The 20,705-nt window shown below is 37.8% G+C and overlaps 1 protein-coding gene across 4 annotated transcripts in view; it reads left to right on the top strand.

The window, feature by feature from the left end:
• Positions 1-20,705, top strand: part of GGNBP2 (gametogenetin binding protein 2) — a gene marked incomplete at its 5' end in the record, with an annotated part of 31,299 nt that continues 10,594 nt past the window's right edge. For 2 of the 4 annotated variants that reach the window (XM_079725368.1, XM_079725367.1), the window contains 5 exons: positions 16-108; positions 7,339-7,419; positions 8,985-9,238; positions 11,266-11,364; positions 16,878-16,991. In XM_079725368.1, the coding sequence (XP_079581494.1) occupies positions 16-108; positions 7,339-7,419; positions 8,985-9,238; positions 11,266-11,364; positions 16,878-16,991 (641 nt within the window). Of the gene's footprint in view, positions 109-7,338; positions 7,420-8,984; positions 9,239-11,265; positions 11,365-16,662; positions 16,789-16,877; positions 16,992-20,705 lie in introns of all 4 variants that reach the window. The other 2 variants (XM_079725369.1, XM_079725366.1) reach the window with 2 other exon arrangements.

Raw genomic sequence — 20,705 nt, 5'->3', positions numbered from 1 at the left:
GCAGCGTCGGGGACGATGGCGCGACTGGTGGCAGTGTGCAGGGACGGGGAGGAGGAGTTCCCCTTCGAGAGGAGGCAGATTCCCCTCTACATAGACGACACCCTCACGGTGAGCGGGCCGGGCCGGGCCAGGCTCGCCGCTCCCCTGGCAGCTGTTTCCCCTCCTCCCCCTCCCCCAGGCCGAGCGCTGCGCACTGGAGAAAGAGTGTTGCAACTCCTAGGCGAGGCCTTCTCTCCGGCAGGCCCCGCAAACTCGCCTTTGCAGTGGGTGGCTCGCTAACCTTTGCGGGGCCCCAGGCTAGCGATCCGTACGCACTTTGAGCCCCTCTCCCCAGCTCTCCCTTCTTTTTTCAACCCTGTAGCTTCAGCCTTTCCCTTTAGCAGAGGGTGCTTTTGCCAAAGCACGCGCCTCGGAGCCGGGTTGAAGGATATTGGGCGTCAAGGGCCTATCCCTTACAGAAACCACCTACCCTCGGGGAGGCTTAATTATCTGGAAATGTCGCAGCTGCACTGCTACCTGTCTATTTTCTATCTTAATACTACAGCTCTTCATAAGCCTAATTACTGAGGGCAGAGTGACATGCTCTTGCACAGTAAAGATTCCACTAAAATGATCTGATTTCGTTATAGTCTCAATATGCCCGTACATTAAAACTGTTCGAAATGATTGTATTGCTAGGCCATGACTCTTCAAAATGGGCTTTCTTGTCATTAGTTATTCTTTACAGGTAGCCTTTTCTAAGGAAGCAAAGTGATTGAATGTGTAAGAGCACTGTAAAAAGCTGATTGCTCATCTTGAATGTCAAAACCCAGTTCTGAGTAGTTTTCCTTTTTAGCGTGGTACAGCATTACAGACCCTCTGCCCTGTGTTGCTGTCGTATTTCCTTTAAAAGGAAATGGTAGAAATTTGAATTGAATCTGAACAGGAAATGAGTGCAGTTGCTTGCCACAATTTCTTAAGAAATGAAATGAACCTTTTCTGAATATCTTGAAATCTGCGTTTTGATGATGCTGAAGCTTTGGAGTATACATTTGCCTGCTTTGATAAGGTGTTAAGTGTCTTCATCGTAACACCTTTGGCTTTTTTCCTTTTCAAAGGCAGTTGATCTGTTTTGTTCCTGAATTTCTTTTTTGCAAATATCTACTGAACTTTTTTCAAATTTTGTATAAATTGCAAGTCATTGTAGAGATGCCAGTCTATGCCTTTCTGTTTGCCAGTCTCAGTTAAGACTTGATTGAGCTGCAGTACCTTTAAAAGGATTAGAAGAGCTATTGAATGACTTAATTTGTTAGAACTTTTTAAGTGAAAGTATCTATAATTATCCAAGTGCATTTTTTTTTCATGGAAAAAGGTAGAATGATTTGGGCTGATATAAGGTAAATAGAATTTGTGTTGATGAATTAGAAAGTGTACTTGTATGCCTTGGTTATGATTTCTGCACTTTTTGCATTAAAAGTATAATGGACTTGTATTTTAAGTAGTTTTTTAAAAAACTAACACTGATCAAATTAAATGATGCATTTCTCAGTTTGAAAACTAATATGAGTTCATGTGTTGATATTTTCTTTCTTCTCTCTCCCTCCAACACAGACACTTTTCTAGAGCACATAGTTTGGTATCGACCTTTTATGTTTATTGTCCCAGAAAGCCTTTGAAGTTAAAAAAAAAGAAAAGTTCTGTGTGTTTGGACATAAGATTACTATTGAGTGTATACTATCAAAACAGGGGAAATCAAACATAAGTTTGAGTATTTACAAAAATTTAAAAGACACTGATTCTCCTTATGCTCACATAATCACCTGTAATGTGAATGTAGCATTGATACATCCATCATGTAGTGCTTTAAAATAATCAGCTTTGGGGGGTTTATACTCTATTCTCTACACAATGATGAATTTCCAAAATTTTCCAAAGAAAAAGAGGTAAGCTGCCCTGTGATTTGTTATTGTACTTATTTCTCTAGAGAAGTTGGGATTGGACTGACCTGTTGGTTGAGTTTCGTTTTTATTGTATTGTGGACTTGTGACCCAGGCAAATAAAATTTAGGCTTACTCAACTTAAATATCTTAAAATAGCATTTTATTTAGGAAAAGGTGCAGTTTTTCTTTACTGTGGAAGGGTTTTTATCACTAGGGAATGAGTGAGACTATTTATTGCTTTGTTATGGAACTTATGCACAGTCATTGAATGCTGGTTAGTGAAAAATCTTGTCAAGAATGCATCATATTTAGGGAAACAAGTTTCAGAACCATTCTACCAAACACTACTTAAAGGAATAATGTAGAGCAAACACCTGTTGGGGAAGAGGGAGGGGAGAAGCCTGCAGCAGAGGGTTATGCACGGGTCCATTGTTAGTTTGATGGCATTGTCACCCTGAAGTTAACTTTTGGTTTGGTCTTTGTTCCTAGGGTCCATAGGTAATACACTGAGGAAACATTGTGTGATCATTATTTCAAGTAGTCTTAGAATCTTGTTAGCTTCTAGATGTTAAGTCTAGTTGTAATGTTTACAATCAGTTACAAATATTTATCGTTTTAGTAACAGAAGCTGAAACCTCTAGCCTTAGGTAAACTGGGCGATTTTAAGTTGGAGTTGTAAAATGAAATTAACAAGCTTGTATGTGAGGAAGTAGCCTCCTCTTTTATGTGGTATGTTGTAGCCACATTTAAAAGACTCATAATGGCAGTTTAGTGGGTTTGAATACTTGAGTACAGTGCTGATGTAGGTGTATTTCAGAAAATCTCAAATAAGTAAACTGGTGGAATATTCAGGAAAGTGGTATGCTGTGTAGCCAAAATGCTTTTCAGTGTTATTAGAATTATAGAATAGCAGATGGACAGAATACAGATTTTATTTTAAAGACATCTTTGAAGAATTAAGATTTTTAAAGTATTTTTAAAGGAATTAATAGTCAAAATATATACTCCTTATAAAATAATCTTGAAAAATAATTGCAAAACAAATTATCCTTAACCCTACTTCCAAGAGATAGCTAAGAATATAGCAGCATTTGGTGTAGTTCCCATCATAGACACACACAGATGCAGAGTTGAGATGTATCATTTTCTGTAACACTTTATATCTTGCTTTTTTCTCACTAAATGTAATATTGAGAACATTTTCTCTTGTCATTCTTAAGCAGCTTTAGTGGCCATGTAATATTTTGTTGTGTGACATTCCATAATGTAATCATTCTCCCTTTGTTGGACATAGAGGTGGTTCTAGTTTTTACTATGAATAATACTCTAAGAATATAAATAATGCATAAATCTTTGCATTAACAATTTTTTTCAGGGTTTTGGAGGAAAATTACTGTATCAAAGGATAAAGACCTTTTATAAAATTCTTGATGCATACTGTCAGATTGCTACAATATTTCTGGAACACAGTTTACCCTTCAAATTCACACCAATCTAAAAGGGACTAGAAACTCTGATAAGGGTTTTTGATTGAGACTTAAAAAAGATTTTAAAATGTAGAATATCCTTTTGGGGATTAGGTATTTAGCATCAGTTAGAAGTTTAGCATTTATTGTTTGCTTTCAACTCTTGATTAAATATTTAACTAATTTACTGAAGGTGATAGATGTTGCAGGTGACTGTGAGGATAAGGAAGTAAAAAAGTGAAACTAAAGGGACAATGATTTTTAATAAATACAAGCTTAGTATTGTTGGGTTAGAGCTTGTGAGAATGTGCTAAGAACAGATTATTTGTGGCCAGGAGAAAGCAGGACAGATACTTACGAGTGAAAGTGGGTAATGGATTCAATACACTTTATAAAGCAGTAATTGCACGACAATGACTTGTTCTATCTTTGGCTTGCTAGGGATAGGCAACCTCATCATGAAGCCAAACACTAATGATTCCTCTGTGAGACCACACCTGAAATACTTTACATGACTGTCTTCCCTTAGGTAACCTAGAATCTGAAGACTAAGTCAAGGAAGTGGTTTTAAAGAATGGGGAAATATAGTGCTGCTATCCTCTACCTCTTTTTCTTTTTTCCCTTTTTCTTATTGTGGTGTCATCATTGAAGAGCATATAGTGATTGGCCAGTAAACAGCAAGGTAAAAAGCCATTGTCCTAAGTGAAAGGCAACGACAGTAATTACTTAGTGTGAGTGCAAAGTTTCTAACCCGGTGGTATTGAGTATGTACAAGAGAAAATTTAGTATTATCCAAGCCAGTGAAACCCAGGAAAGATGCAGTAATAGACCTGATCTTGACATTTATCTGTACTAGTTAGGTGAAAATGAAATGGTTGGAAATGAGGGATTTTGGTTTTTTTTAAATTTTAACCCTGTTTATAGACTTTTTAAAGAGGATTCCTAAAGTAGGTATTATCCATTAAATTTTATATACATATATATTTTAAAGGTCAGCTGGTAGGTCTCAATATGTTAGGTGTATTCTTTGACCACTGCTTTAATTTTTTTTCCCTATAAATTTATTTATTTATTTATTTTTGATTGTGTTGGGTCTTCGTTGCTGTGCGCAGGCTTTCTCTAGTTGCAGTGAGCAGGGGCTACTCTTCGTTGCAGTGCGCGGGCTTCTCATTGCGGTGGCTTCTCTTTGTTGCGCAGCACGGGCTCTAGGCGCGCAGGCTTCAGTAGTTGTGGCACGCGGGCTCAGTAGTTGTCGCTCGCGGGCTCTAGAGCTCAGGCTCAGTAGTTGTGGTGCACTGGCTTAGTTGCTCCGCGGCATGTGGGATCTTCCCAGACCAGGGCTCGAACCCGTGTCCCTTGCATTGGCAGGCACATTCTTAACCACTGCGCCACCAGGGAAGCCCCTGCTTTAATTATTAAAACAATAAAATAGGGCTTCCCTGGTGGCGCAGTGGTTGAGAGTCCGCCTGCCGATGCAGGGAACACGGGTTCGTGCCCCGGTCCGGGAAGATCCCACATGCCGCGGAGCGGCCGGGCCCGTGAGCCATGGCCGCTGAGCCTGCGCCTCCGGAGCCTGTGCTCCGCAACGGGAGAGGCCACAACAGTGAGAGGCCCGCGTACCGCAAAAAAAAAAAAAACAACAATAAAATATAGTTGATCAGAATAAAAATAATTCACTTACACAGAGTCAGTTTAGGATTTCACCTATGACCTGGACTGGAGAGACCTTGACTTGGTAAAATGAGTAGCTTTGATCTTAAAGTAGTACAGGTAATTGTCTCAGTTCTTTTTATGGTGGCAATTAATATGTGGTGAAATGGTGTATATTTGTATAAAGCAAGTGGAAATGCAAATCAAGGTATTATTTGCTTAAATGGTAGATGTGGAGTGACTTGCAGTGTTCTGTTGAGCTATGTGGCTTTAAAAGTTTATCCTATACCTTTTTTATGACTTGACAGTTAATTTCTTTGTGTTTTAAACCATGTGTGGTGATTCCAGAAAACATCATGTGGCTTAATTGCACTGTTCTTTTTTCAGTCTTCATGGGTCAGGATTTCTAATACCGGGATTATTTAGATGACTAGATGACCAGTTTTACTTTGTACTGTTGGCAAAGTTAATATATGACAGTGTTTAGAACAATGGCTAGTATGCATAAAGCTACATTAAATGTCTTTATTATTACCACCACCACTCTTTGGAGATAAGACAACTCTGAGAGGGAAAACTGGAGAGAAGTTGATTAACCTGAAAACTGGATAATTGACCCTAAATTTGTGAGATAAGGACATGTAGTCTGTGTGTATGGAAGAAGAAACTTCCAGAATAGTAAAAGCTATTGAAATGGAAACATGTCTCTGAACATGGTATAATGAATATAGAATTGGAAACAAGGAACAGTAGCTCTTTCCCTGGTAATAAGTGGTAATATGTGTATTATAATACATTTGGGAAAGATAGGAACATGTAAAGAAAAAAGTCATATATCTTTTCACTGCGTAGAGATAGCCACATCTAGTATATTACGTATTTTCTTTTTCTGTAAGAAAATATACACATAAAAATTTGAATCATATTGTACATGCAGTTTTTGAGTGTGAAATACACTGAAGTCCTCTGGATTGTTGAATCGGTGTTTGCATCATTGTCCATCCTTAGTATCCACTTGTCTTTCTAGTTCACATAATCCAGTAGACCCTTCTTAATAAAGAAAAGGTCTTATATCTGTTGCTTACATTTGCCTTAGTTGTTTAGTCCTCACTTTACTGCTAGAAGAAGCATGTTTTTAGGCTCTCATTTCTAATGTGGAGGGGAAAGAATGGTCACTTGATTAAAGAAGCAGGTCTTTGTGGTGCTGGTTGGTGAAGGGAGGAATCTTTTTAAGATCCCATTCAGGTGGGTGGGGTTTTTTAGTTTTTTGGTTTTGCCTCAAATGGTCTCTTTATCCTGACTTCACTCTTTGGGTGTGTAGGAGTTTGTGGCCCTTGTCATCTGGAAATAGAAGTTTGTTCTAGCACAGTATGTTTGATATGTTTAACAATGTTTTAATTAAGATACAAATGTGTTACTTTATTTCATTGTTTTGAAGGCATACTTTTTTTTCACATTTAACATCTCTGAAATTGGTATGCTTCTTTCGTTTGGTGACATCTTCCAGTTATAATGGCTCTTTCCTAGTGGTACATAACTAAGGTACTTCGGTGGTGTCACAAATCAGTGAAATGTGCTGATTACTAATTCCCATTATCTGACATCCTGAGACATCCTTAAGCTTTATGTATCCCTCTTCCTCTGGTAGTGAATTTTGATAACCGAATAAATATCTCAGTGTATTTTTTTTCTGTTCATGATTAGAGCAAACATTTACTATGTGCTGGGTATTATTCTGAGTGTGTGTGTGTGTGTGTGTGTGTGTATAGTGAAGTCATTATATATATAGTCATTTACATGGTAAGGTTTATTATATTCTGTAGTTGAGGAATAACTGAAAATATCAGGATATTTAATGTAAGATATCAGGTTATTTCACTTATTAAATGCTATTATTAGCCACTGCAACAAACATTTTAAAATATAATTTAATCCTCACAACCCATTTGATGAGAGAGATGAAAAATTATTGTTTAATCTCATTTTACAAATGAGGAAGCTGAAATTCAGACAGGTTAAATAACTTGCCCAGAATTATGACATAAATTGTAAGTGATAGAGCTGGGATTTGAATTCAAGTCTGCCTGACTTCAGTGCCCTTGCTTCTAATGACTGTACCATTTCTAGCTTTAGAAACTGTAACTTGGATTTTTTTTTTTTTTTTTTTTTAACTTTTTGATGGAGGTGGGAGGGAGCAAATCGGGCTTTAGGGGTCTGTTTCTATCCTAGGAGACTGTAAAATAGTCTGTATCATGTGCTCAAAGAGGATAAAGTAATTGATTTTTATTCTTTTGCATATTCAGATGGTGATGGAATTTCCTGACAATGTGTTAAATCTCGATGGGCATCAAAATAATGGTGCACAACTAAAGCAGTTCATTCAGGTAATAGTTTTAAAAATTAATGTTTTAAATGTGTGTGTGTGCATGTGCACATGTGTGTGTATGTATGTATGTGTGTTTTAAAGAGTCATTTAAAATTTTACCTGTAAGTATTAATTTTCTTTTACCTAGGACCCTTTAGGTCTTAAGATTGCATTGAAGTTACTTTCTTTTACTATTGTTCCAGGTATATTTACATACCTGTGATGTGAAAGATTTGGTGGTGGTGTGTTATCATTTTACATGTCTGTAAGGCTTTAATTTCACCAGTTTAAGTTTAATTTCCCTGTTTTTAGAAGGTAGGGCAGACAACTTTTCATTGAGAACTTCGTTTTTTTCTGTAGTAATTGTTTTGTTCAGTAAAAAAAATTAATCTTGTATAGTGAATTTTCTGATTTTTATTTAATTGTTTTTTAATTTAATTTAATTTTTTATTGAAGTATAGTTGATTTACAATGTTGTGCTAATTTCTGCTGTACAGCACAGTGACTCAGTTCTACACATATATATGTTCTTTATATTCTTTTGCATTATGGTTTATCCCAGGAGATTGGATATAGTTCCGTGTGCTATACAGTAGGACCTTGTTGTTTATCCATTTTAAATGTAATAGTTTGCATCTACTAAGCCAAAACTCCCAGTCTTATTTAATTCTTAAACAGTGTGATACTTTGTAAATACACTATATACGATCAAGATAAAGGAAGATAAATGGTTACTTTATTTCAAAATTCTATTTAAACTTTTGGAGAAAACTTTGAATTAAAGGTTAATAGTAAATGTGAGAATATCCTTTTTGGGAGTTATCTTACTTTCTCATCTGTTTTTTTTTTTTTGGTAAACTGGAGGTATTACTTGTAGTATAATTATAACTCCATCTAAGTAGAAGATATTTATGAGTTTTGCCCATTTCTCTACAGCCATGGTTCTCAGTCATTTCTCTTCCTTGTCATAACCAACAGATAACATTCATATGCACCAGCATTTTAGTTACTCACTGCAGGCTCCTACATAGGTAAGATAGGCCTTGTTCTCTCCCACTAATCCATGGCACACCTGCGCATACCTGCAGGTTGAGAATGGCTGCTCTACATGATCACTATCCTAACTTGACTTGTGTAGCTAAACGTAGTGTGTTGCTAAAGATGGAGAAAAAGACATGGTAAAGCTGCTTTGTATCTTTATTCTTTTCTCTTTTCTCTTTTCTTTCTTTCCTTTCTGAAATTTTTTATTTTAAGTGAGAGTACTAAGCTTAATGCACATTTGACAGGCACTAAATTTCCACATGCAGGGCTTCTTTTTGCTATGCTGGGTCACATACTGCGTAGCCCTGGCATCCTAAGTGGAGTTTTTTATACCCTAGATTCTAGAACAGGGGGATTTGTGGAGCAAACTCAGTACAGCATGGACAAGGCTGACGGCCTTGCCTTACTGGCTCAGTTGCAGATGAGATGGCAAGCCCTGCCCAGGCTGTACTCACTGCACAAGGATAGGAACCAGAAAGAGTGGTGAAAGAGTCATTTCATGTCTTTCTTACGAACTCTATTTTTCTTTCCCTCTTCTCTCAGCGACATAGTATGCTTAAGCAGCAAGATCTAAGTATTGCCATGGTGGTGACATCACGTGAAGTCTTGAGCGCACTTTCTCAGCTTGTCCCATGTGTTGGTTGTCGTCGAAGTGTGGAACGCCTCTTTTCCCAGCTTGTAGAGTCTGGAAATCCTGCCCTTGAACCCCTGACAGTGGGGCCCAAGGGAGTCCTATCTGTAACTCGAAGCTGCATGACTGATGCAAAGAAGCTTTATACATTATTTTATGTACATGGGTGAGTATCATCAATTAGGAAACAATGAGTTTGTTAAATTTTTAAACTTGGTGACAGTGGCAGCTTTTTTTCTAAATTTGGTTGGGGCAAAGCTTGAGTCCAGATTCAACACTTTTATTGAGTAACTTCTATGTGCCAGTGACTGTAAAGTTTCTTTTCTCATGTGGGGAGAGGCAGGCAGTAAACAAATACATAAATTGTCAAGGATGTTAAGTTACAAAGACAAACCAGTAAGGGAGATAGACAATGAGTGGGTAGAATTCATATGGAGAGCGGTCAGGGAAGGCCTCTCTGATAAAATGGCATTGAATATAGACTTGAACGAAGTGAGTGAGGGAACCATGTAGATATCTGGGGGAGGGCAAAGAAGGAGCAGCAAGTGTGAAGGTTCAGAGGTTGGAGTTTTCCTGGGATGTTTGAAGAACAGCCAGGGAGCCATTGTGGCTGGAGCCAGATGAATGAAGGGAATGGTACTCAAAGATGAGGTCACAGGAGTACTGAAAGGCCTAGTTATGGAGTGCCATCTCGAGGTCTTTTGTTTTTTTGAACTCGGAGGTGGGAAGATTTGGGAAGGTTTTGAGCAGAGGAATACATGGTCTCCCTTGAAGTTTTGCTTACTGTCACCTCTGTGTTGGGCATAAGTAGAAGGGTCATGGAAAGGGGGAGAAACGGGCTTGTGTAATAGTCCATGCAAGAAATAATAGGGACCCGTATAGTGGCCACGGAGATAACGAGGAATGGTTGGATCCCGGGTATAGTTTGAGGGATGAGCCAACAGGATTTTGGGGTAGATTGGACATGGAGGAGGGCATCAAGGATGCTTCCCAGATTTGGGGTCTAAGGAGCGGGACAGATGGTTTCCATTTCCTGAGGTGGGGAGGCCTGGAGGAGGGAGGAGCACTGTTGCAGAACTCACTTTTGGGTGTGTTAATTTGAGATAGCAGTTGGGCGTCCAGGTAGAGTTCAGAGAGTTCTGGCCTAGAGATATAAATGTGTGTCATCAACGTATATCTAGAATTTATATGTATATTTAAACCCATGAGATGAGAGGTGATCACCAAAGGGTAAGTGTAAATAGGAAAAGAGAAGAGGTCTGAAGACCAAACCTACTTAGAGGTGGTGGTAGAGACTTTGGATTTTTACTCTGCCTGAGAAAAGAAGCCTTGGAGGGTTTTTGAATAGAGAAATAACATAAAGTGATTTTTGTTTTGAAAAGATGACTCCAGCTGCTAAGTGAAACATGGTGTGTAAAGGCAAACGGTAGAAGCAAAGAGACCATTTGGGAGGCCAGCTGTTGCAGTTGACTAAGCTAGAGAGGCGAGTTGGACAAGGGTGGTAATGGTGGAGGTGATGAGAAGTGATTTGATTCTGAATATATTTAAAAGTTAGAGTTGACAAGCTTTGCTGATTGGATGGATGCAGGGTTTGGATAGTTAGCCTTATGCATTTCTATATTTGCATAAAATTTCTGTTGAAGGCTCCTCATCAAGGATAGTGTATATTTATTTTATTTTATCTTCTATTGTTTCCTTTTTTTTTTTTTTGGCCACACTACGTGGCTTGTGGGATTTTATAATAGTTCCCCGACCAGGGATTGAACCCCGGCTCTCAGCAGTGAGAGCACGGAGTCCTAACCACTGGACCGCCAGGGAATTCCCAAGGATAGTGTATGTTTAGATATCTAATGTTTGGACAAGGGAGTATGGCTGAGAGTCAGGTAGCAATCAGTCATAAAATATTTGAGTGCCAGGCACACTGCTAGATACAATGCAGATACAGAATGAGACACATGTAGTCTAGGGGCAAGAGTATGTTGAATAGGGCAGGTCTTCAGTGTTTCGATAGGCTGGGAATGGAAAGGGAATATAAATGTACTGACTCTTGGGTTAGAGTTTGATGAGAAATTTTCAAAGTAAGTGATATGTCTAATACTTTAAATATACTTCTCACTAAAAGGCGTAGAGATTTTGAAAATTCTAAAGAAAAGTTAATATTAATCAAACCTTTAATGGTTTATTTTTAATTAGGTCCAAACTAAATGACATGATAGATGCTATTCCAAAAAGTAAAAAGAACAAGAGATGTCAGTTGCACTCCTTAGATACGCACAAACCAAAACCTTTGGGGTAAGTAGAATTGATTATCAGGATGCTTTGTCAGTGTTAAGATTATAAATGTTGATCACATTTGGTAAAAAGAAAAGAAACCCTGCTAGTTTTATTTCATTAATTGTTTACACTGTGTCATAAAAACCATATAATTGGTCAAAATAAATGTCTTCTGGTTCTGTAAGCCTTTTTGCATTGGGACTATATAGGTTTGATTTTTTTTTTAAGGTTTTTTTTTTTTTCCTTGTATTAAATATGTTTCAGAGAAAGGAGGTTGAGATCTTTGTGGAAATTTATGTAGCCAATATTAAATTTTTCAAAGTCGTGGTATCGTTTTTTTTAATCTATGTACTAGTCATAATGTATAAATTATTTTTCTTGTCTTCCTTGTCTCTAGGCCTCCCTAATAATTTATCAAGGATTTAAAGAAACATCTTGAATCAGTTATAGCAATGTGAATTTATGTAACTAACTTGCAGTTTTCTTCTTGGTTAGGAGCTACAGTGTCCAAGGCTGCTTCTGCCCCCATCTCCTAGCACAGTGTCACAGTTGCCCCTTCAAAATTGCTTGGGGTTGGGGTTGGTGAGGAGAAGCAGTGGAATTCGGAGGGAGTTTCTAAGAAGGAACTTCTGTCTGGGGGGAGAATGGGATGATGTACAACTAGACTCCTGAATTAATTTTTAAAATTAGTTTTTTTGGATATCTCAGTAGTGTTGACACCATTGTTAAATTGACATTTTCCACTCTGGTAAAAAGACCTAGATGACCAGGGGGTGGTGTGTTAATAGTTAATAATCCTTTTTTTTTTTTTTCCTATACTCAGGAACAAAAAAGTTTTAAAACTTTTGTTATGAAAACTGTCAAACACATAGAAAAGTAGAGACACTATACAAGGACCCTCTTACCCCCAAATACCTTCACCCAGACTCAGTAGTTATCAAGATTCGGCACATTTATTTCATTTGTTCACCTTTTCCTTTGCTGAAGTTTTTTTTTTCCTCCTCGGTATGCGGGCCTCTCACTGCCGTGGCCTCTCCCGTTGCGGAGCACAGGCTCCGGACGCGCAGGCTCAGCGGCCATGGCTCACGGGCCCAGCCGCTCCACGGCACGTGGGATCTTCCCGGACCGGGGCACGAACCCGCGTCCCCTGCATCGGCAGGCGAACTCTCAACCACTGCGCCACCAGGGAAGCCCTGCTGAAGTATTTTTTTTTTTTTTTTAATTTATTTTTTTATTAGTTTCTGCTTTATAACAAAGTGAATCAGTCATACATATACATCTGTTCCCACATCCCCTCCCTCATGCATCTCCCTCCCTCCCACCCTCCCCATCCCACCCCTCCAGGCGGTCACAAAGCACCGAGCTGATCTCCCTGTGCTCTGCGGCTGCTTCCCACTATCTATCTACCTTACGTTTGGTAGTGTATATATGTCCATGCCTCTCTTTCCCTTTGTCACAGCTTACCCTTCCCCTTCCCCATATCCTCAAGTCCATTCTCAAGTAGGTCTGTGTCTTTATTCCCGTTTTACCCCTAGGTTCTTCATGACTTTTTTTTTTTTTTTTAATTCCATATATATGTGTTAGCATACGGTATTTGTCTTTCTCTTTCTGACTTACTTCACTCTGTATGACAGACTCTAGGTCTATCCACCTCATTACAAATAGCTCAGTTTCGTTTCTTTTTATGGCTGAGTAATATTCCATTGTATATATGTGCCACATCTTCTTTATCCATTCATCCGATGATGGACACTTAGGTTGTTTCCAGCTCTGGGCTATTGTGAATAGAGCTGCAATGAACATTTTGGTACATGTCTCTTTTTGAATTATGGTTTTCTCAGGGTATATGCCTAGTAGTGGGATTGCTGGGTCATATGGTAGTTCTATTTTTAGTTTTTTAAGGAACCTCCATACTGTTCTCCATAGTGGCTGTACCAATTCACATTCCCACCAGCAGTGCAAGAGTGTTCCCTTTTCTCCACACCCTCTCCCCTGCTGAAGTATTTTAAAGCAAGTTGCAGGCATCATGTTATTTTACTACTACATATTTCCACATTCATCTCTAAATACAGTGATATTTTCTTTCATGACAGTGCCATTGTAACACCTAACAAAACTTCTAACTATAATAATCTAATACCCAGTTCATATTCAGATTTCCCCAACTCTCTCTAAAAGTATCTTCTTACACTGATTTGTTAGAATCAAGATCTAAACAAGAACCACACATTATATGATTTCTAAGTGTGAGAGCTCTGAACCCAGTAAAGCGCTACACAACCTAAAGGGCTTATCTAAGGATAATTATTTCATATACCTGATTTACCAATATCTTTAAAGACTTTCTGAATGCAGAAGCCATTCGAATTTTCTCATTAGACAGTAACCTTTTCTGAATAACCTGTTGACTAAAGCCACAGAGTCGTATGATATAATACAAAGGCTGCCTTCTGTGTTTTTGTTATGAATATTCTTCATTGAGGAGCTGAAAAGCAACAGCTACCTCAACATCTTAAACATCTGTGCTCATTGCCACCTTCCTTCAAAGACCAGTCCTTCCACTTTTGCTCCGGATTCCAGCTCTTCTCTTTTTCTCCCTGACTTTGCTTCATCAATTATCTACTTTTATTAAATTGACATACAGCTACGTTTTCCTATATTTCAGCTTAAAAACAAAAAACAAACCTCCACAGACTTCACATCCTGCTTCAGCTCTAGCCCCACCACATGGGAAGACAAATGTTTTGGAAGGTTGTTTGCTGAGTTATGCAGTCAGTGTGAGTGGAGTTAGTTAAGCAACACCTCCTAAGGTAGCTTCAGTTATTCCCACATGCCATGTGGATAGCAGGCCAGAGAGTATAGTCTGCTTAGCCAAGACTTCTCCTCCACTTTGGATGGTCACTGCCATTCTATGCTACTATGACTTTTCTTTTTATATTTTCCCTGTGTTGTTCTCCCCTTTCTCTCTTTAGATTTTCTTCAGGGGAAAGTGTAATACAGTTAATTAGCTTTTAGCCTAATCAGTAGTAACAATCTAGTTCAGTCTTCTTGAGAGTATTCTCACATTCATGCAAGTAAACCCAAGTTATTGTCTGGGAGTAAGTGCGAGGTCTGAGAGAAAGGTCTAGGCCAGAGTTGTAGGCCTGTAGCTGATGAACGATATACAGTTGACTCTTTTTTTAAAAAAAATAATTAATTTATTTATTTGGCTGCGTCGGGTCTTGGTCGCGGCACGTGGGATCTTCGTTGGGGCATGTGGGATCTTCGTTGTACTACGCAGGCTTCAGAGCTCCTGGGCTCAGTAGTCGTGGTGCACGGGCTTAGTTGCCTTGCGGCATGTGGGAATCTTAGTTCTCCGACCAGGTATCGAACCTGCATCCCCTGCATTGGAAAGCAGATTCTTAACCACTGGACCACCAGGGAAGCCCCTACAGTTGACTCGAACAGTGCAGGGGTTAGGAGCACCGACCCTCCATGCAATGGAAAATTTGAGTGTAACTGCTAGTTGGCCCTTTGTGTACATGGTTCCTTCGTATCCTCAGATTCCACGAACTGCAAATTGTGTAGTACTGTGGTATTTACTACTGAAAAAAATCCGTGCATAAGTGGACCTGCGCCATTCAGCCTCATGTTGTTCAACTGTATAAGATCACCTAGAGGAAGAGAAGAGTAGTAGAAAAGCATGCTGAGGAATTCAGTTTAATGGTAGAAAGAATAAGCCTAAAGAAACTCGAGAAAGAATCGCCAGAGAGGTAGGAGGAAGCCAAGGGAAAAGAGTGTGGGGCGGCAGGGGGTGGGCGGTGGTTGGTAAGCTGTGTTGAAGGTTGCTGAATTATCAAGGACCCAGAAGTGTCTGTTGGATATAGCAACACTGAGATAATTGGTGACCTTGATGAGCAGATCTGTGGTTGAATGGAAACAGTCTAGATCAGCATGGGTAGAAAAGTGCATGCAATGCAAGGTCGTAATGGGTTAAACTGTGAGTGGAAGGTGTAGAACAAGGAAGTGAAAAGACTTCCTTTCTTAGAGAGGTTGACCTTGAAAGGAAGGAGTGATACAAAGACATTTGGTCTGGAGAGATTATGGATGAAATCTTGATTTGAGCTGTAGAATTTGTTTTCAAGCCTTTTTTTAGAATAATGCTTTCACATTCTGGTGGTATAATAATCATTCCCCAGCTCTGATTTCATGAACCTTTTCCTCAATAATGAGAACTTGAGTTAGAGAGTTACTCGTTTTAGATTATGGATCACTCAGGCATAGAAAATTGCAAATTTGGGAGATGAGAATAGAAGGATGTAACATGCAAGGCAGAGCAGGAGTTGAGGTTTTTGTTTCAAAAATAAGGAACGTTGATCCTTGGCCTGAGCCCTTGTGAGATGGGAGTAGGGAGCTGGATTGTACGTATGACCTTATAGGGTGGGCAGGGGGTTGAGAAATACTTATTTAGCTACATAGAGTAGGTTAAATAAAGATTCAGAAGTTTTTCCATCTCAAGCATCCTAGGTAATGAATTTCTAGGACTGTAGTGAGACCCTGCAGAAGAACAGGCAGGAGCCAGTTGTTCAGAATCATGACAAATCAAGAAGACTATCATTGAATGGAATATAGAAACATATTTCTCTTGGAATGCACATCTGCAACAAAGCAAAATGCATGACCAGCGCCACATTGAAACCTATGGGGGAGGGAGAGTCTGGCAAGTTTTTAGTACGTTTTTAAAAAATTATTTGTATAGTACTACTAATTTAGGCTGTGTAAAGTGTTCATCTTAGTATGCTATCTTTATTTTAGTAAATATAAAAATTTATTTACTATAATTAGATAAATCTGTGACTTTCCCAGTTACTTGTAAATGTGAAGGTAGATAAGAATTTTGTTGCCATGGGCTAGCTATAAAATCACATTAAGTAGATCAACACTTGTTAGTATTTTCCATTTGTGGAAGATTGATCCATGTTTATAGGTGAAAATATTTTATCTTTTTTTTTCAGCCCTTTTGACTTTAAAACATTCCAAGTAAATTCGCTCATAAAATGCTTAGTATGTTAACCAGTTACTATCTTGATAAGTGTAAATGTTGTTAAATTATATCAGGTAAACTTAAGAGTTGAGCAGAAGTTTTTGTATAAAGATATGAGCACCTGTCTAAGTAACATTTTAATATGGCTAAATATGTAATTATATACAAATTTGCAAACTTATCCTATTAATACCTTAATGTATTAAAGAGTTCATGATTTTAATTTAGACTATAGACATTATTCCTTCAGATTATCTCAGTGTCACTAAGCTTTGTACTGTACTGTACTACAGTGAAGGGAGCAGTAGCAGTGTCAGTTCAGAGAAGTTAAGTACAGATAAGAGAAGTAGTGAAGACCACAGGAAGGACAGCAAGTGTAGGATCATTTTCCATTATGGACCTTTCCAGGGGACAGCCAGGTAAAATCAAGCAATCCTTTACTCACCTTTTTTAAATGTTTTACCCTTGTATATTCCTTCTTCTCACTAAGATTTGTTTCTTTCTGCAGAGGTTGTTGGATGGACGTATGGGAACTAATGTCCCAAGAATGCAGGGATGAAGTAGTTTTAATTGACTCTAGTTGTCTTTTAGAAACACTAGAAACGTATCTGCGAAAACACAGGTAAGTCCAAAGACCATCATGGTGTAGTTGGAAGGTGCCTTAGCTGTCAGTCTTCCAGACTGACCTGTCACTGACCTTCTTCACATAATAGTACTCCAGCCTTCCCGTTAATACCTGACATGAGGCGGAGTTTAATGTTAGAGTAGGCAGTTCCTTTATAGGACGACTCTCAGTGTTGGCCATCTTGTGTTAGGCCAGCATTTCCATTTTTTGTAATTTCTACCTGTTGGTTCCAGGCCAGCCTTCCAAGAAACGCAAAATAACTGTAAATCAAGTAAAGTGTACGTAATCACTGTGGAAATTCTAGTACTCCTTGTTTTTATGACAGAAGCATTTCCTGATGTCATTTTTCGAAATTAACGTTAAAATAGCAGCTTTTACTTAGTAATATTTTGAATTATTTTTTCTTTAATTGTCAAGACCTAAAAATAGAGTTGGAATTCATGTCCTTCCTGTACTATAAAAGTAACTTCAGATTTTTCTTTTTAGAATACTACTTTACAAAGGAATTTTCTAAGTGTCATTAACATTTGGAAATTCCTAGGGAGGGAGAGTGCAATAGGAGAGGAAACTGGTAAAGGAGCCATCTAGAGATGGCGTTCTTGCGGGGGAGTTGTACTGTTTTCATATAAATTTGTCACATGTTGGATTTGTGGTTGTGTGTTCTTTGACTTTGGGAGAGATATACACAGTTACTTTGGGGATACTTCTAGAAAACACGTAAATAATAAAAACGCATTATCAAGATTGATGTTTGTATGGCAATGAGCTAATGGCTTTACCTGCATACTAAGTTTATTAAGTGTTTTTTTTTTTTTAGAATTACAGACTTCCTTGTTTTTTGCCTTCGTTGATTATACCCAAGAGAGTAGAGAATATGTCAATTATTTGGAGTTTGGGAGGGGGATTTTTAACCGTAAAACATAAATGTATAGGTCTGTTATAGATTCCTTTCTCTTTCAATATGAATTGATCCTTGTATTCAATATGAATTGGTCCCCAAAAGATAGCTTTTTTGGGTGATAAATTACTAGTTACTATAGCTAATGTTTTGGAATTTCCTATATTGGTTTTAGATGTTTCCTGTGTTTAGGGGGCAGTAATTTATAAGAAAGGTGGAGTCCATTTTATAAATACGTTAAGGATGAGGGGAGAAGTACAATTAAGAGAGCAATTAAGGGAGATTGCATTGAATCTGGGTTCTACTGATTATAACTTTGTACAAGTTACTTTTCTGTGCCTCAGTGTTTTTCTTCTTTAAGATAAAAATAATGGTAGAAATGGTCTTAATAGGATTTATTATAAGATTAAATTTGTCGTGAGGATTGACGATACATAATAAGACTTACTTAGAACAGTATCTGGCACACAGTAAACACATCAGTGAACCTTTGCCTGCCAGATTTGCAAGTCCTTGTTAATCTTGTGAATCTAGTTGTTTTAGGTACAGGTTGAGTTTTTGAGGTACAGTCAGTTGAAAATGATTTCTAAACGTCTGAATAATGGACCTTCTTGGCACTTCTTCTTTATTTAGGGGACTTTTCTGAGCACTTTATAATAAAGATTTTAGAACACTATTTAGCCAGTTAAACATTATGATAGTACATTATTAGAAATGAGGTGTTAGGAAACTGAAACCTCTGAATTAAGAAAATGTTTTTTTTTTAAATTTGTGTGCAAGGTTACTTTTGAAAACAGGAAAAATCACTTTCATTCTTGTGGCTTACATATAAATTTTTAAATTGCTGTTTACTTATGCTTATGTTACTTACGATTACGTACAAACATATTAGACTGAGGATTTAAAGCAGTAAGATATGGGGAAAATATTTCAAGTTTCATTGTTGGCACTGTATGACATTTAACCATTTATTTCCTCAAAAAGCCTAAACTTAACCATTATAGCTTGAAAACGTGGAAGTATTTTTATTTCTGTGTCCGTGACCATTTCTCCCACCAAGGGGAAGATTTTTTTAAATTGTGATAAAAAAACATAACTTATACTTGCCCTCTTAACAGTTTTTAAGTGTTCAGTACAGTATTGTTAACTGTTTGCTCATTGTTGTACAGTGGATCTCTAGAATTTTTTCATGTAGGATGACTGAAGCTGTACCACATCCATTGAACAATAACTCCCCATTTACCCCTCCCCGCACCCACTGCAAGCCACCATTCTGTTTTTTGTTACTTTCAGTTCAGTTACTTTAGATGAGTATGGAATCATGCAGTATTTGTATGAGTGGAATCATGCAGTATTTGTCTTTTTGTGTCTGACTTATTTCACTTAGCATAATGTCCATAAGGTTCATCCATGTTGTAACAGATGACAGAATTTTCTTCTTTTTTGAGGATGAATAATGTTCCATTGTATGTATACACCACATTCACCTATCAGTGGACATTTAGGTTGTTCCCACATCTTGGCTATTGTGAACAATGCTGCAGTGAACATGAGTGTGTGCAAAAAGCTCTTCGAGATCCTGTTTTTAATTCTTTTGTATATATTCCCAGAACTGGGATTGCTGGATTATATGATAGTTCTGTGTTTAATTTTTTGAAGAAATGCTGTACTATTGGATTGGCCAAAAAGTTCGTTCTGGTTTTTCTGTACAATGTCACGGAAAAACCCAAACGAACTTTTTGGCCAACCCAATATAATATTTTCCATGCTGGCAGCACCATTTTACAATCCCATCAACAGTGTACAAGGGTTCCAGTTTCTCCAGATCCTTGCCAACACTTGTTATTTTCTAATTTTTTGATAGTGGCCATACAGTGGGTTTGAGGTGATATTGTGTGGTTTTGATTTGCATTTCCCTGATGATTAGTGATGTTGAGCATTTTGTCATATGCTTATTAGTTATTTGTATATCTTCTTTGGAGAAATGTCTATTCATGTCCTTTGTCCATTTTTTAATCAGGTTCGTTTTTTGTTTGTTTTGTTACTGAGTTGTAAGAGTTCTTTATTTATTCTAGATGTTAACCCCTTATCCAGTATATGGTTTGTAAATATTTTCTCCATTCCATAGGTTGTCCTTCACTCTGTTCATTGTTTCCTTTGCTACACAGAAGTTTTTAAGTTTGATATAGTCTCATTTGTCTATTTTTTCTTTTGTTCCCTGTGCTTTTGATGCCGTATCCAAGAAATCATCATCTATTCCATTATTATGTTTTCTTCTAGGGTTTTTAGAGTTTCAGGTCTTAATGTTTAGGTCTTTAACCCATTTTGAGTTAATTTTTGGGTACTTCTGTGTCTATTTTTTAAGCATTAGTGAAACATAATGATTTAACTTTACTTGTCAACATTATTGCCTCTGTTTACAAAATGGGCTTAGAGCTTCTGTTTTAACATATATTCATTTCATTTCACGTCCATCCTTAAAGAAGCCTTCTGCAATTCCCATAACTAGAATTCAACTTTCCTATGTGCGTGCACGCACACACACCCACACACGCACGCACGCACACAGTGGACTACTACTCAGCCATAGAAAAGAATGAAATAATGCCATTTGCAGCAACATGGATGGACCTAGAGATTATCATACTAAGTGAAGTAAATCAGAAAGACAAATACCGTATGATATCACTTGTATGTGGAATCTAAAATATGATACAATGAAACATTGACAGAACAGAAACAGGCTCACAGATGTAGAAAACAGAAACAGGCTCACAGACGTAGACAAATTTATGGTTACCAAAGGGTGAAGG

This window comes from Hyperoodon ampullatus, assembly GCF_949752795.1.
Source record: "Hyperoodon ampullatus genome assembly, chromosome: 19".
Taxonomy (NCBI): domain Eukaryota; kingdom Metazoa; phylum Chordata; class Mammalia; order Artiodactyla; family Ziphiidae; genus Hyperoodon; species Hyperoodon ampullatus.
Note: the sequence above shows the minus strand (reverse complement) of the source record. Positions and strands in the feature narration are given on the sequence as shown.